Raw genomic sequence first — 17,760 nt, 5'->3', positions numbered from 1 at the left:
GTGAGCGTCAGAGTGAGAGTGCGTGAGAGTGAGAGTGAGCGTGCGTGAGAGTGAGCGTGCGTGAGAGTGAGCGTGCGTGAGAGTGAGCGTGCGTGAGAGTGAGCGTGCGTGAGAGTGAGCGTGCGTGAGAGTGAGCGTGCGTGAGAGTGAGCGTGCGTGAGAGTGCGTGAGCGTGCGTGAGAGTGCGTGAGCGTGCGTGAGATTGCGTGAGCGTGCGTGAGAGTGCGCGAGAGTGAGCGTGCGCGAGAGTGAGCGTGCGCGAGAGTGAGCGTGCGCGAGAGTGAGCGTGCGCGAGAGTGAGTGCGCGAGAGTGAGCGCGCGAGAGAGTGAGCGCGTGAGAGAGCGTGCGTGAGAGTGAGCGTGCGCGAGAGTGAGAGTGAGCGTGCGCGAGAGTGAGAGTGAGCGTGCGCGAGAGTGAGAGCGAGCGTGCGCGAGAGTGAGCGTGCGCGAGAGTGAGAGCGAGCGTGCGCGAGAGTGAGCGTGCGCGAGAGTGAGCGTGCGCGAGAGTGAGCGTGCGCGAGAGTGAGCGTGCGCGAGAGTGAGCGTGCGCGAGAGTGAGCGTGCGCGAGAGTGAGCGTGCGCGAGAGTGAGCGTGCGCGAGAGAGCGCGCGAGAGAGTGAGCGTGCGCGAGAGAGCGCGCGAGAGAGTAAGCGTGCGTGAGAGAGCGTGCGTGAGAGTGAGCTTGCGCGAGAGTGAGAGTGAGCGTGCGCGAGAGTGAGAGTGAGCGTGCGCGAGAGTGAGCGTGCGCGAGAGTGAGCGTGCGCGAGAGTGAGCGTGCGCGAGAGTGAGCGTGCGCGAGAGTGAGCGTGCGCGAGAGTGAGCGTGCGCGAGAGAGCGCGCGAGAGAGTAAGCGTGCGTGAGAGAGCGTGCGTGAGAGTGAGCGTGCGCGAGAGTGAGAGTGAGCTTGCGCGAGAGTGAGAGTGAGCGTGCGCGAGAGTGAGCGTGCGCGAGAGTGAGCTTGCGCGAGAGTGAGCGTGCGCGAGAGTGAGCGCGCGAGAGAGTGAGCGCGTGAGAGAGCGCGCGTGAGAGTGAGCGTGCGCGAGAGTGAGAGTGAGCGTGCGCGAGAGTGAGCGTGCGCGAGAGTGAGAGAGAGAGCGTGCGCGAGAGTGAGCGTGCGCGAGAGTGAGCGTGCGCGAGAGTGAGCGTGCGCGAGAGTGAGCGTGCGCGAGAGTGAGCGTGCGCGAGAGAGCGCGCGAGAGAGTAAGCGTGCGTGAGAGAGCGTGCGTGAGAGTGAGCGTGCGCGAGAGTGAGAGTGAGCTTGCGCGAGAGTGAGAGTGAGCGTGCGCGAGAGTGAGAGTGAGCGTGCGCGAGAGTGAGCGTGCGCGAGAGTGAGCGTGCGTGAGAGTGAGCGTGCGCGAGAGTGAGCGTGCGCGAGAGTGAGCGTGCGCGAGAGTGAGCGTGCGCGAGAGTGAGCGTGCGCGAGAGTGAGCGTGCGCGAGAGAGCGCGCGAGAGAGTAAGCGTGCGTGAGAGAGCGTGCGTGAGAGTGAGCGTGCGCGAGAGTGAGAGTGAGCTTGCGCGAGAGTGAGAGTGAGCGTGCGCGAGAGTGAGCGAGAGTGAGCGTGCGCGAGAGTGAGCTTGCGCGAGAGTGAGCTTGCGCGAGAGTGAGCTTGCGCGAGAGTGAGCGTGCGCGAGAGTGAGCGTGCGCGAGAGAGCGCGCGAGAGAGTAAGCGTGCGTGAGAGAGCGTGAGAGTGAGCGTGCGCGAGAGTGAGAGTGAGCTTGCGCGAGAGTGAGAGTGAGAGTGAGCGTGCGCGAGAGCGAGAGTGAGCGAGAGTGAGCGTGCGCGAGAGTGAGCGTGCGCGAGAGTGAGCGTGAGCGAGAGTGCGCGAGAGTGAGCGTGCGCGAGAGTGAGCGTGCGCGAGAGTGAGCGTGCGCGAGAGTGAGCGTGCGCGAGAGTGAGCGTGCGCGAGAGTGAGCGTGCGCGAGAGTGAGCGTGCGCGAGAGAGTAAGCGTGCGTGAGCGTGCGCGAGAGTGAGCGTGCGCGAGAGTGAGAGTGAGCTTGCGCGAGAGTGAGAGTGAGCGTGCGCGAGATTGAGAGTGAGCGAGAGTGAGCGTGCGCGAGAGTGAGCGTGCGCGAGAGTGAGAGTGAGCTTGCGCGAGAGTGAGAGTGAGCGTGCGCGAGATTGAGAGTGAGCGAGAGTGAGCGTGCGCGAGAGTGAGCTTGCGCGAGAGTGAGCTTGCGCGAGAGTGAGCTTGCGCGATAGTGAGTTTGCGCGTGTGAGCTTGCGCGAGAGTGAGCGTGCGCGAGAGTGAGCGTGCGCGAGAGTGAGCTTGCGCGAGAGTGAGCGTGCGTGAGAGTGAGCGTGCGCGAGAGTGAGAGTGAGCGTGCGCGAGAGTGAGAGTGAGCGTGCGTGAGAGTGAGCGTGCGTGAGAGTGAGTGAGCGTGCGTGAGAGTGAGCGTGCGCGTGAGTGAGAGTGAGCGTGCGTGAGAGTGAGCGTGTGTGAGAGCGCGAGCAAGTGCGTGTGAGAGAGTGTGTGAGAGTGAGTGTTTCTGCACGGAGATGTGTAACGCCGCATGTGATTGACAATGTGTTTGTGTTTCAGTTGGAGAATAAGAGAGACGCCTTCTTCCCGCCACTGCACCAGTTCTGCACAAACCAGTCCAACCCAGTGACCGTCATACGAGGCCTAGCAGGAGCCCTCAAACTGGGTCAGAGCCTTTAGCTTCTCCTCACACACACACACACACACACACACTTACTCACTCGCGCACACACACACTCACTCTCTCATTCACTCTCACACACACACACATACTCTCTCTCACACACACACATTCTCTCTCTCACTCACTCACTCACACTCATACACACCAAATGTGGGAAAGACGCACTTCTCTGCAGTTTCCATGGCAACTAGGGAACATATTGAAACTTGCTTTGCTGTCCATTGTTGAAAAGAATTCAAGGACGAAATGCAAAATTCTCTGACTGATTTACAGCTCGCACTATTGTTATAAAGCCGTTATTTCTCTGTCTTATTTGGTCTGCCACATTATCAAATCAGATTTTGTAGACTATTATTATCATATATCAACCTTTTTGACTTTTACATAAATGCTTTTGACAGATTCTTTTTATCCGGAGTGAGTTGTTAAAGCTATTCTTGCTTGATTTCAGATCTTAATTTTTAGCACAACACATGTTGTAAAGGTGTAAAATTGGCATAAAATGGTTAGTTTTCTCTTTTTAGTCAAGATCTGTCATAGCAGAACCTATTTGGAAGCATTTAAAGCAGTGGTTCTCAGCAAGGGGCCTCAAGATGACTCAAAATGCAATAAAATTAGCTAAAACTAAAATCAAGATATTTCTTAGTAATAGGTTATTTTCATAGACCGTAAAAGAAATGGACACAGCGACCCCATTGATTTCAACGGAGAAAACTGAAGCCTGATTATAGCACTCACTTCCTGATGTCTGAGCGACTGCAGGCTCAAACTGAGCTTGACGACAGTCTGACAGCTGTAAATCTTCTAGTAGCTGTGCCAAGACAAATCTGAATCACCTAATTCCTCAAAAACGTTGAAATATTATGTTCCTTTTGCTTTTATGGACTCTCTATCTATGGGGTTCTAGACAGTAAAAGATTGCCTGTGAGCTTCTCCTCCTGTCTATACGGTAATTTCTCTATTGTGTGACAGTCGTGTGGTTATTACGCAATCGTTTGCCTATTTTTACAAAAACGGCTTCTACGGGGCCATAACATAAGATACAGAGTAATGGAGCCTTTTATACATTGTAGTGTTTCTTTAAAAATAAATAATGGACAAATGAAGTCTTTGGACGTCTCAGATGTAAAGTTATTCGCTGTCAAAGTGACGCCAAAATGAATGGGAGTCAATGGAATGCTAACAGCAGGTGAAGTTCTGCTACAATGACGGCTCCCGCGAGGCTTCAGTTTCCGGCTGATGGATTGGGCGCCCCACCCTGGGGTCTGTGAGACCAGCGGGGGGCGCTATTCACTCTGTGTGGCCAGCAGGGGGCGCTGTTCACCCTGGGGTCTGTGTGGGTCCTAACGCCCCAGTGTAGTGACGGGACACTATACTGTCAAAGAGCACCGTCATTCGGATGAGACGGTAAACCGAGATTCTGACTCTCTGTGGTCATTAAAAATCCCACGTTGCACTTCTGGTAACACTAACCCGGTGTACCAGACACATTCGCTCCAATGGCCCTCGCCAATCATGGCCTCCTAATAATCCCCATCCTCTGGGGAGTGTGTGTGTGTGTGGTGCTGCACACTGGTGGTGGTTGAGGAGAGACTCCCTGATATGATTGTAAAGCTCGGCTGTACCGTAGCACATATGAAAGCGCTATATAAATGCCTCATTCTCTCTGTCTCTGCAGATCTGGGCCTGTTCTCCACGAAGACGCTGGTGGAGGCGAACCCCGAGCACCTGGTGGAGGTGCGCACTCAGCTGTGCCAGCCGGCCGACGAGAACTGGGACTCCAGCGGGCAGAAGAAGCAGTGGCGCTGCGAGGGCACTCGGTCCTACACCACCATCGCCAAATATGCCCAGTACCAGGCCTCGTCCTTCCAGGAGTCTCTGAGGGTAAAGCTAACACTAACCCTATCAGATGCAGATTCACCAGAGGGATTTCTTTATTACAGATACCAATTATATGCATGTTTATGTGACCAAAAACCGATAATTATTTGTTTTATTTTTGGTTTTGACAATTACAGTATTTAACTGAACAAACTGTTTTAACACTTAAATGCTGCAATTTTTGCAATTTCACTCCCTCATTGCAAACAAAACACACTTCTACATCAATAAATGGTCTGAAAGTGAAAAAGAAAAGCACTGTCACTAAATTGTGTGTTTTAAATAAAATCTTTGATAAGGTAAACAAACAGGTAATGAATACTACATGAGCATTAGTACAATGCTTTGAACAAAAAATATCAATTTCTTTTTAAAAAGCATAAAACTTTCTAAACTGCCTGAATAATAAAAAGACATGACTGCCTTTGCATCTTTATATCTATAACAACAGCATTAATATTAACTACAGGCAAAAAGTTGTGTTCAGGAAAACTGTTTTAACTTGTTTGCAGTAATGGCTTTCAAATAAAGTTTATTAATTAAGGAATGCAAGTTATTTTCCCTCTGAACTGTTGTTGACTGATCTCCCCTCTGACTCAGTGCTTTAATGCCACGCAATTCTCAAAAGAGCCACAAGATGGTGCCGTTTACCTGTGAATCCGATGTTACAAAACTGATACCTGATTACGGGAAAATGCTTAAATATCGGGAAAACGATATATAGGTTGATCTCTCTCAAATCAGTACTAATCGTTTGCACGTGGTATTTTGCCTAATAACTGAGCTTGTGTGCTTTCAGGAAGAGAATGAGAAGAAGGGGCAGAAGGAGCTGTCGGACTCTGAAATCACGTCATCGGAAACGTGAGTTTGACGTGTTTAATAACCTATGATGCTTTAGCTGCGCTGATGCTAATCTGTTCATTCTGCTCAGTGTTTCTAGGAGCCGCAAAGCTCCTTTCAAACAAGTCAAGTTTGGGACCAACATCGACGTCTCGGATGAAAAGAAGTGAGTCTCGGGTGCATGTGGTTCCCCTTTGTTTTTTTTGTATATTGTGATTTAATAAGCATCATAGTGTCTCATTTATTTCCCAAAGCCAAGTGTTTGTATGTGCAAGCAGTGATTTCAAACTGAGAACAAATGACAGGCCAGTTTCCTTGAATGACTGGAACACCATCACTTCTTCAGCTCCGTGTGTTGAGTCTGTAGTTACAGCACGAGGTAAACTGTTGCTCCCCCTGCAGGTGGAAACTGCAGCTGCAGGAACTCAGTAAACTGCCTGCGTTTGCTCGAGTCGTGTCCGCCGGAAACCTACTCAGTCACGTGGGCCACAGCATTCTGGGAATGAACACGGTCCAGCTCTTCATGAAGGTCCCGGGCAGCAGAACTCCAGGTGAGAGCCAGGTGCTCATATCACATGATCTCTCTGCTCATATCACATGATCTCTCTGCTCATATCACATGATCTCTTTGCTCATATCACATGATCTCTCTGCTCATATCTAGGGCATCAAGAGCACAATAACTTCTGCGCCGTGAACATCAACATCGGGCCGGGCGACTGCGAGTGGTTTGCCGTGCCGGAGCCGTACTGGGGTGTGATGAGCGAGTTCTGTGAGAAGTACGTGACGTTTCAATCCTCTCGTTCCTGATTGTCTGAGGGCAACTGTAGTCAACAGGGTTCATACGCAGTTTGACATTTGATTTTAGTCATTTCCAGGTCTGGATAATGTAAAAATTTGTTTACAGTCTATTGAGCCTATTCAGTATTCTAAAATGTAAAATTAAGAATTTCTATAAATACATTTATCATACAAGCAGTGTTTTCATGGGCAAAAGTTTAGTGATCCCTGTGCTTCCCGCACAGATAAATCAATTTATGAGAATCACCGTTTTGTGATTGTTGAACTCAATTCAAGGCACTCGTTTTCATTATGCAAAGCGAGTCTCTTTTGAACTTCACTAGTCGAATGTGTGTGTGTCACTCAGACCAGCAACAGATAAATATCAGCTAAATCAGACTTTACTTCAGTGTTAATTTTGACAAGAAATTTTAATTTAGTTTTAGTCTTAGTCTTTTGACTATAATTCTTTTTAGTTTTAGTCATCTGATTTGTTTTAATTTTGGTCTTATTTTAGTCGGCTAAAATAAGATTAAAATCAATAACAGATTTACTAGACAATTTTTACCGCTGGTATAGGAAACAAACTTAACCAAAATGTATAAAACACAAATTTAACTTTATTTCAACACAACTGTGTCTTTATTTCAATTTCAACTGTGTCTTTATTTCGCTTTTAAGCAGCAAAAAACACTGTCATGGTAATGTAAACAATAACTAGCTGCCAATTCACCATCAATAAAAGAAAAATAAAGTTAGGTCCAGGACCTTAAACCACCTTAATTTGAATCTAAAGTTCACTGAACGACATTTTCGTCTGTAAATGTCTTTTCAAATTGGTTGTGTTCTTGCCACGAATGACCGCTCTGCATGCTTTACACTTTTAGTTTTGTTCGTTATCAAACGTGAAGTGTGCCCACAAGTCTCCCCTTCTTTTTGTCTCGGCTGTGGACATTCTGTCGCTCTTTTAGACATCGTCTCTTCGAATGCCGTCTACCCGGGAGCTCGGTCAAAGAATACCTTCACTTCACGTCTCAATAAGTCAGGCTCTGATTGGTTCTCTTATCATGTGGTCTCGCCTGTTCCGTTTTGCCGATTGGTTGTTTTGTTCATTCCTCGCATCTCTCCCATCTGCTGATTGGATTTTCGTCTCGTCCTTTATTCGTTGACGATAATGTCAATCAATTTAGTCATAGTTTTAGTCTCCATTAGTGACTTCTTTTTTAGTTCTCGTTTCGTTTTCGTCCGCAAAAATATATTTGTGACGAAAATAATGACGAAAATATTTACGAAATTAACACTGCTTTACTTTGCTTTTTGTGTGTTTATTCAACATCAAACCGATGTGTCAAATGTGAATATAGTATATAATACAGGTTATAAAGCGTTTTAGGTTTCTTCTCATCATGCAAGCGCATGTTAACACTTTGAGAAAACCAACAGAAAAACTTGAGAAAATAAGAGAAAAACTTGAGAAAATAAGAATATTTATAGATGTGTGTGTATATACCAAATGTTTACACGCATCTCTCCGGGTGAGAGACCTCTCCGGGTCTCTCACACCAAAGGCATGTGTCTTATCCACTGCGGGTGGTGATGGCACAGTGGATGAGACACATGCCTTTGGTGTGAGAGACCCGGGTTCGAATCCACTGTGAGACACCAATGTGTCCCTGAGCAAGACACTTAACCCCTAGTTGCTCCAGAGGCGTGCGACCTCTGACATATATAGCAATTGTAAGTCGCTTTGGATAAAAGCGTCAGCTAAATGAATAAATGTAATGCTGAAAATAATGCTTTATGAACAATTTATGTTAAATATGGTCTGAAAAATCTACAGAGGGGTTTGGAAATTGGATTCTGGAAAAGTATGTGATTTTGAAATGGAAATGTGTAGGACCCCGGAGTCAAAGTTAAAAGGATGCTGCTTCCAAAAGTTTAAATTGTCCTCATTTGTGTTTCGAAGACCAACGAGAATCTTATTTGGCGAGTGAATGAAGATATTCCTAATGACATCTGAGAGATTTCTGTCTCTCCTGTGAAAGTGTGATCACCCAAAACTGACGCTTCAAACGTTCATAAAGAGATGGTAAAATAAGCCCATATGAATGGAGTGGATTAATCCGAAGAGACACGATCACTTTATATGATCAACAGATTTAATGTTAGCATCGATCATCGGTAAAAGAAAGCTAAACTTTACTTGCGAGAGCAAACCTCATTGGTTCTTGCAGAAGCTCAAATGTGCCGCGAAACACGCGAGCATGAACATCATCTGTGTTCGTTCGCCGATTAATGTTTATATGTGAATAAAAGCCTATGTTTAATCTGATCATATAAAGCGATAGTGTCTCTTCAGGAGACTTGGATTTAAATGCTCCATTCATATGGATTTATATAATTAATGTTTTAAGCATCACAGTTTCAGGTGAATGAACTTTCAATGGCGGGACAGAAGTTGCTCAGATACCATTAAAATATCTTTGTTTGTGTTTTAAAGATGAACGGAAGCCTTACGGGTCTGAAATGACATGAGGGCGAGTAATTGATGACCATTTTTTAATTGTTGGTTGAACTAAGACTTCAGATCATGTGGCGCATCTGAAACCGCTTCTGTTGTCGGTCCTTCGATTGATTTGCTAGTGTCTCTTCTGACGCCCTTTTGCAGGAACAACATCAACTTCCTGAAGGGCTCGTGGTGGCCGAATCTGGAGGACCTGTACGAGGCGAACGTGCCGGTGTACCGGTTCATCCAGCGGCCGGGAGATCTGGTGTGGCTGAACACGGGGACGGTGCACTGGGTCCAGGCCATCGGCTGGTGCAATAACATCTCCTGGAACGTGGGCCCTCTCTCAGGTGCGTGCACGAGCTTCGCGTAGCGGTGCAACGGGTCGCAGGTGATCGTGATGAGTACGGATCAGCTGACCCACGGTTCGGCACGCATGGGATTCACGGATTACCTGCTACATTTAACCCATCATAGAGTGAGCGTTTAGCATTTGGACGTGTTTTGTCTTGCCAATTTACACATTCAAACTACTTTAAATGCGGAAGAGGAGGCGAAAATTCGGACTCGCGCAGACAGAGATGCGTTTCATACAGCGCTCGAACACCGAATTGATTCCTCTTTCGTGTTTCCTTGCCCTTGAACATACACATGCACACAAATTATGTCTAAATCCCCGTCTCTGCAAGTATTCTCTCGGTTCTGTCATAAGTGAACAGTTGAGAAATAAACCGGATGCGTGTCAGTTTATTCGGTCCCTGCATTCGGTCTTAAAGTGACAGCAGCCTAATATTCCTACTGTTGTCTGTGTCATTAATGTTAATAAAACAACAAAATACAGATTTAACAAAGATTAATCTATATTTCATTTCTACAGTGAATAAATAGTTATTTTACATTTAGGCGTAATTATTGATTTCTGTACCTGAATACTACTGTTAGACTGTAACTTTATTTAGAATTAATCTCTTTTCGATAATTTGTGTATTTTTTTTATTTTATCACTGACTGTTCACTTGTCTTTAATAATGTTTGAACTTTACCAGTTAGGCTAGTAGTTTTTGCTGTGGTGTCGAAGAATTCAATGATCCGAACCGTGAGTTTTGTGATCCGTTGCACCACTAGTCTCTTGTGTCTGCTGTGGTCCGCTGTCATGTGACTGTTTGTCTGCTCCCTGCAGCCTATCAGTACAAGCTGGCCGTCGAACGCTACGAGTGGAACAAACTCCAGAGCGTCAAATCTATGGTTCCCATGGTGCATCTCTCCTGGAACATGGCGAGGAACATTAAAGTGTCCGACCTCAAGCTGTTTGAGATGATCAAGTGAGTGAAGTTTCCTCTGTCAGCGTGTTTATCTGGCCGGTAATGAGCTGTAACCAATCTCTGTGGTGAACAGGTTCTGTTTGCTGCGGACGCTTAAACAGTGCCAGGCCATTAAAGAGGCGCTGGTGGCTGCTGGAAAGGAGACGATCTGGCACAGAAGAGGCCGAGATGAACCGGCGCATTACTGCAGCATCTGTGAGGTGAGTTCTGGATCTGTTACCGAATTACAGGTCGTTCTCATTATGGCTGTGCACGAATATTCGATCTGTAATTATTATTCAAAAAATAAAATACTGTTTGAATTTTACTACGTTGCTTTGCTGGCCGTAAATGCAGTGAATCCATGATAAATCCCAAGCACTAAACTGAGTTATCATAATATCACCAACACAATGAGAAATCACATGAAATCCAAACACATGAAATCCAAACACCAGTCGTCTGAGCAAAGGCCGTGTCCATCACTGCAGGTAACTTCAGCTGAACCCCAGTAGGGTTGTAGCGGTATACCGGTGTGACAGTTTATCACGATATTGACATGTACTATTATCATATCGTGAACATTTACTTATCCACTGTTTGTGAAAAAAAAATTAAACCAGATCTCACCTGTGCATATGCAACTTCTTTTCACTTGACTGCTTAGACTCCAACCATACATGTGCAGCGGAGAAAAGGGCTGAGACGTGAGGAAGGATGGAGGATTACCTGAGGAAGTTTTTTGTCCAATAATTAGAATTAATTAGTAGAAAATTATTAGTCATCCAGTTTTTTATATCAGCGATGCATTCCGTTAATTTTGTGGATTGGTAAGTTTCCTCAGGGCGTGAAGAAATATAGAGCTGAGTATCATCAGCATAACAGTGAAAACTAATGCCATGCTTCATAATGATATCTCCTAACGGTAGCATGTACAGAGTGAACAGCAACGGTCCTAGTACTGAGCCTTGTGGGGCTCAGTGGGGCTCTGTCTATCTTTGACAGAAAAAATAGATTCGAGATCGGCCTGTAATTGACTAATTATGTAGGATCAAGTTGCGTTTTTTTAACAAGCGGTTTAATGATAGCCAGCTTAAAAGTTTTTGGTACGTATTCTAGAGACAAAGACGAATTAATGATATTAAGAAGAGGATCTGTGACCTCTGGAAGGTCTCTTTCAGTAGTTTAGTCGGTATAGGGTCTAACATACATGTTGTCGATTTAGATGATTTAACGAGTTTATAAAACTCTTCCTCTCCTATAGCAATGCATTAATGTAAAGTTTCGTCAGTGAGACTACAATGCACTGTCTGATGCGATACTGTAGTAGACTGTTGCATAGTTATAATTTTCTCCCTGATATTATCAATCTTATAAGTGAAGAAGTTCATAAAGTCATTACTGCTGTGCTGCTTGAAAACGTCTGGGCTTGAAGCTTTATTTTTCGTTAGTTTAGCAACTGCTTTGAATAAATACCTAGAGCAGGGGTCGGCAACCTATTTGTCATAAAGTGCCATTTTTAAGTTTCCGAGTTCATCACTGTGCCATAACCCCCCCCCCCCCCCCCCCCCATGTTTAAATAAACATAAGCATATTTTAAATATTCATAATGGCTAACACAGAAATAGTACAGAAATTAAAATGTTTCCCATGAAATTTGTTTTAGATTTCATCTTTGTTTTCAGGCCTAAATTAGACTTTGAAGAACAGATTGGACCTGGTCATTCGTGTTTTTATTGACTTCTTTCAGTTTTGTTAAAAGTGTTACACTTCCACTTGGCAACATAACTGCATCTCACTACTTTTAATGAAGACAACTGTGTGTTAAGCTTCAGAATGTAAGCTAAACTTTCAGTTTCATTTGCGCAGTTTGCACGTCGGCTTGCTGAAGAGATGCGTGTTGCAGCAGCGCTGTCATATCTATAAACCGGGAGCCGTTATAACACCCGCATGTTTTTTTTTTTTTTTTTTTTTACCAATTTGGGAGGAGTAAAATTTACATTTGTGACTTCAACAAGCATATATAATGCATGTATGCATTTTGTTCATTTTCATCTGGAATATGTAAAAGTGTGCTCTCAATCAGAGGGCATTTGTCTCACGATTGGATAGCTTTCCAATCAGAGAAAAAACATGAAGTGATCAGGTACGCATGAACGGAGTTTCCACATGCATCGCAGTCATTTTAACATGTATGGAATGTTTAATAAGGACTCTTTACACTTGGTTGAAATGTATAGCATTAACTATTTACAGCGGAACGAGCTTTAAGGTGTCAGTTGGATAACTTGTTTGCGCTGATGCGCAGTGGTCAGCGCGACCACTCTGACCAATGGTTTGTTAGAGCTGCACGCTTTCATTGACTTGTGCAGTTTAATACTCACACTTTAATAATATTAATAACTCCTAACTTAAGTTAATAAAACAAGCTGTTACTACAAGGAATTATTACATCAATATGTAGGTCTGTATATGTGGAAGGTAGGCTACTTTATCTGAATGAAATACATACACCCCTCTCGCGCTACTCTGATAGGCAATCAGCAAATGATTTGATAAAGTCTGTATGGTGCCCTGGTGGCCTGTATACAGTAGCCAGCACAAATCTCAAACGTGATTTTTTTTAAATTTACTCTAGATATTGTTACATTAAGCACCAACACTTCAAAAGAATTATATTTGAAACTAGACTTCTTAGTAATTCTGAAAATATTACTGTAAAATACAGCAACACCTCCCCCTTTGCCTTTCATACGAGGCTCATGTTTATAGCAGTAATCTTGCGGGAGTGCCCCAATTTAAAGTAATGTAATCGTCTGGTTTTATCATTAGTGCCAACGTGAATAATAATCTTAGAGAATTTACGATTAGCATTAGCCAGCACTTTTAAATTTGCTTTGATGTCAGGCACTCTGGCTCCTGGCAAACATGTGACTATGCTGGTTGGTGTCTCTATTTTCACGTTCCGTGTAATAGAATCACCAATAACTAGGGCACATTCAACAGGATTCTCAGTGGGTGTTTCACTGAGTGGGGAGAATCTGTTTGATGTTGTTATCGGAACGGAAGAGCGGTGTTTTTTCCCGCGACTACAGCGCACAGGCTCTACTGCAGCCAGACTATCTACTATCTCCCTGCATTCATCACATGTAAATCCTGTACTGACAGAGAAGGCTATGCTATACATGTTACGTGAAGTGCAAATGACAATAAGAGGAGATGACGACATGACTCACCGTGTTTGTTTGACTGACTGATACTCACCACAGTTGTTTGATGGATTTGTAAAAGGCACGAGCGCGCTAAATAAATAGAGCGCACTGATGGCACGCTAACAGGTTTGCGAATCACTAGCGTGTTGTGTTAGCAACGATTTAGATTGAAGCTAGCGATTTAAGGTTATTATGTGATGTTGAGTAAGTTGTATTTAGCAGTATAAATTACAGGAAATTATAGTAAATAATGATTCAAAACAAAAAGCTATACAAAGTTTACAAACGCAAACCAATTCCGCAGCGGCAGGCAGACAGGAGCAATCGAGCGAGTACCAAGAGCGAGTTGTTTCCAGAAATGTGGACGAAGAGTGGCTGCGAAAGGAGGAAATGCGTCGAACATGCTCTCCCATATTCGCGAACACCATCCCCCCTGCAGATAAAGTTCTATTTATAACTTATGGCTGTATTATTTCCCTGTTGCTGAGGGAATTTACAATATAACGCAGATGTCACGTAAAATGTGCGATTTGATAGATGGATGAATAAATCTAAAATATAGCGGTGCAATAAGTCTTTTAATATACTGCGCAAAAAAACTGCAATATACTCTAAACCTATGTTCTGCTTGTCTGTGTGAATGAGCAGCGCCGTTTCGCCTAGTACATACTCAAGTGTTTGTGACTCTCATGGTGTTTAAAGCCTCTGCCGTCTCGCTCACTATATGAGGATGTGAACACATGAACATATCCAGAGCTGCTCTGAGAAAACTAAATGAGCATTTCATAATTTTATTTAAAAGAATCATCTTCAAATACACTGACTGAAACTCAAAGGAGTTTAGTACAACCTGTCAAAATAATTTCGGTTTAGCTTAAATATATTTCTATTGTACAATAGACTTAGTTAGTTATAGCCAACTTAGTTATACCAATAACAATAATAATAAAGTTTATTTAAACATTATTTAAGAAATAATATAGATTTTTGTGTCTGTTTTAATTTAGTAAACCTCTGTTGTGCTGCTGACAAAAGTTGAAAAAAATCTGCTGACAAATGTTGTTACAAATTTCATTTTCAATAATATATTTCTATTAAATCATAGAATCCAGGCAATTATATCAGACAACCCAGAATTTATGAGGAAATAAAATACATTTCATAAGACTATTATCTTATAATTATCTTAAATTACTTAATAAATTAAGAATAAAAATAAGTTAAGATTTTATAAATTCAATTGATTAGACATGTTTGTTCAAATGGGAGATGTGCAGCTTTTTTTCTCATACCAATTATCATACCGTGAAAATCTCATACGGTTACAACCTTAAACCCAAGTGGGTGAGAACTTATCTGATAGCAAAATAATTTTGAGACGTATGCTTCCTTTAAGTTTGGTCGAATGAGACTTTAATAACAGAAAAGTGCTGTTAGAAACTTTGCTTATGCACACCGTTATCTGTGTCTCTGTAGCGTCTGTCAGGCGTTTTCACACTCGAGCATGTGGATATTACTGTTTTTCTCAACGTGAACATGTGAAACAATATAAACACGATAACTATATGCTGACTCAAGTGTATATGTACGTTCTGTATGATAATTGGGGCTGCTTTATTAGCTTTTTTTTTGCATTGCATTGCTTGAGCTTAAATGCATTTGTTCTTTATATTGTTATTGTTGATACATATTGTTTAATGTTTTCAACTAAAAGAAAACCTTAAGATATAACGTAAGCTTGTTGTGTATATTGCCTAATCGTAAGCTTGTTCAGAAATAGTGACTTTTTTTACCTTACCTTTAACCTTCTGTTGGTGTTGTTGCAGGTGGAGGCGTTTAACCTTCTGTTGGTGTTGCAGGTGGAGGTGTTTAACCTTCTGTTGCAGGTGGAGGTGTTTAACCTTCTGTTGGTGTTGTTGCAGGTGGAGGTGTTTAACCTTCTGTTGGTGTTGTTGCAGGTGGAGGCGTTTAACCTTCTGTTGGTGTTGTTGCAGGTGGAGGTGTTTAACCTTCTGTTCGTGACAAGCGAAAGCTACGCCCGCCGCTCCTCCGTGGTTCACTGTCAGGCCTGCGCTCGGAAGGGCAGTGGAGAGCTGGAGGGGTTTGTGGTGTTGGAGCAGCACCGGATGGACGACCTCATGCAGGTTTACGACCAGTTCTCTTTAGTAAGTCATTTAATTTCAATGCCATTCTTGTTCCAGGGTGTCTGAAGGTTTTAGATCCGGGGTGGCTCGCCTAAAGGTTTTAGATCCGGAGTGGCTCGCCTAAAGGTTTTAGATCAGGAGAGAGAGAGTGTCTGTGTGTGTGTGTGTGTGTGTGTGTGTGTGTGTGTGTGTGTGTGTGTGTGTGTGTAACGTGAGCATTTGGAATAACATTCTTTGTTCACCTTGTGTTTTTCAGGCTCCTTCTCTTCGTTCGTCTTCATCTTGACATTAAGATGCTCTACATGTGGATATCACATTACAGCAACTCTATAAATGGACCGTTTCTGATATTCAGGACAGTGGTGTCGTCTCTCGTGAGCACACGGGACCGTCGACTCCAGCGGCTGTGTGTGTCTATGCAACCGGTCTATAATTGCAGTTTGTGGTTATGGCCTGCAGGGGGCGGTCTATAACTGCAGTGTGTGGTTATGGCCTGCAGGGGGCGGTCTAAAACTGCAGTGTGTGGTTATGGCCTGCAGGGGCGGTCTATAACTGCAGTGTGTGGTTATGGCCTGCAGGGGGCGGTAGTGAGCGAACTTCCTCTCCATACCGGCTCACCGCTGCTTCACGTGAGAAACTAATCACAAAAACTGGGGAGGAAATTATAGGAAACTTGTTTTTGTAAATAGTGTCAATCACAACTGGCATCGTCACTTACAGACTACTGACTTGAGAGGTTCTTTTTGTATTTTGTTAAAATGCTGAAACCTGAAATCTCTGTCTCAAGGGTTCACCTTCACGAAGGAGCGCTAGCCTAGCTTTTTGTATGGTAGATATCGATTTTACGATGACTTTGGATGGCAAAATCTACAAAAAAATATTTGTAATGTGAAGAATTAGGTGATATATATATATATATATATATATATATATATATATATATATATATATATATTAGTTTTTTACTGCTTTTGTTTTTCCTGTCTTGTTATTTTGACACCATGTTCGATATTTTGTTTCTTAGGTAAGAAAATGGAAAAAATTGTGGAAAAACATAACCGCCAAGTCACAAAGAAAAATGGGTTGCACATAGAGTAAGGAATAACGTTTAAATTGTCTTTTTTTTTCCTTCCTCGTTTGTTTCTAATCCTGATGTACATTTACACTATTTATAAATACATATTTATTGCTTGAAGATATTTGTGGATGGAATGCTGTTATTTTTCCCAGAGTACCTGCCATTAAATTTGAAGGAGTTTGGTCATTTAAACTACTCCTGCATTTTTCTATATAGAATTAAACTGCTTAGTAAGCATTGTACAGAAACTATTAAATTGTTTTATTGTTTGAAGAATGTTTTATGAGTTATTAAATAAGTTGTCAACATTTTCATGCACTTGTATTAAGTATGTCTCAATACGTGTTAGTCCTCATCTTTATGAAGACATCGCATCAGTTTTAGTTGCACACACACATCAAGCCAACGGGCCGTTCCGCGCCGTTGGTTCTAGTCGGACACTGTTGTGTGTTTTGGCCGATTCTGAGAACTCTGATTGGCGGTTCAGTTTAGCGAAGGCTGTTCTAATTTTATGTCATCTTACCGGCGCGGAGTGGAATAAGTGCTGCGTTCAAGTCACTTTCGGCGGAGTACTTTCTCTTAATTACACAAAAATACAGCAAGGTTCTTAAACTCAAGTTCTAGAAAATGAAGAACAAAAAAAACAAAGTACACCTGATGCACATTTCTGTAATTTTTTATAATTTAATTAATTTATGAAGCCACTGCAAACTTTATCGTTACATTACATTGTTATATTACAATGCCATCATATTCTGTGGCCGCAATTAGCTTAGTTTGCTGTAAATTGAAAAGCTTGACAGTATCACTGCTAAAATACCTTTTAGTATTGTGGTATTCTGCTATGTTGTTCACTGACTCGTCCACAGCTCGTAAAGAGAATCCCGAGCTTCCCACTCGTATTTACGGTATTGTGGTGGCGTTCAACAGCAAGATGCCTTGAACGCACCAAAAGAGTGATCAGCATGATGATATTCAGAATGGTAAGCAAGCGCTGCTTTGAATGACGAATACATCTGCTTCAATAGTCGGTTATCTCCTCGTGTCAGCTGACACTGCCTGCAGTTCTTTCTGTGTTCAAGCACAAGATTTTCTTTCCACAACGCGCACGGTTGCCAAAAAGTCGGTCTTCATCTGTTCTAGTTCTTTGTGTTGGTTTGGTGTGTTCGTATTCCCCCTATAACCGGTATTGTTGTTTTTTGTGGGCAAGACCTGCTGAAAGGTTATCAGCGATACGATACACAACACTGGCGAACGGGTAATTACATCAAACTTGAGTAATGTTTGTTTACTCGAACTCTTTCACTTCCTGCTCAACTACTGTTCGGACGTTCTCGCTTACTGCTCAGCG

General features: G+C 43.6%; 1 protein-coding gene across 2 annotated transcripts in view; it reads left to right on the top strand.

Moving 5' to 3' along the window:
* kdm6al (lysine (K)-specific demethylase 6A, like) overlaps positions 1-16,721 on the top strand; it is a 73,219-nt gene extending 56,498 nt beyond the window's left edge. The window contains exons 19-29 of one of the 2 annotated variants that reach the window (XM_077232092.1): positions 2,544-2,649; positions 4,346-4,551; positions 5,348-5,409; positions 5,480-5,554; positions 5,791-5,939; positions 6,053-6,167; positions 8,837-9,024; positions 9,855-9,996; positions 10,070-10,196; positions 15,182-15,352; positions 15,588-16,721. In XM_077232092.1, coding sequence (XP_077088207.1) covers positions 2,544-2,649; positions 4,346-4,551; positions 5,348-5,409; positions 5,480-5,554; positions 5,791-5,939; positions 6,053-6,167; positions 8,837-9,024; positions 9,855-9,996; positions 10,070-10,196; positions 15,182-15,352; positions 15,588-15,617 — 1,371 coding nt within the window. In that variant the 3' untranslated portion in view covers positions 15,618-16,721. The remainder of the gene's footprint in view (positions 1-2,543; positions 2,650-4,345; positions 4,552-5,347; positions 5,410-5,479; positions 5,555-5,790; positions 5,940-6,052; positions 6,168-8,836; positions 9,025-9,854; positions 9,997-10,069; positions 10,197-15,181; positions 15,353-15,587) is intronic. The other variant, XM_077232091.1, reaches the window with a different exon arrangement.
* The last annotated feature ends 1,039 nt before the right edge of the window (positions 16,722-17,760 follow it).

This window comes from Siphateles boraxobius, unplaced genomic scaffold (assembly GCF_051911475.1).
Source record: "Siphateles boraxobius isolate OS27281-9 unplaced genomic scaffold, OSU_SipBor_1 163, whole genome shotgun sequence".
Classification (NCBI taxonomy): domain Eukaryota; kingdom Metazoa; phylum Chordata; class Actinopteri; order Cypriniformes; family Leuciscidae; genus Siphateles; species Siphateles boraxobius.
The sequence above is the reverse complement of the archived record's forward strand: the minus strand, read 5'-3'. Positions and strand labels throughout refer to the sequence as shown.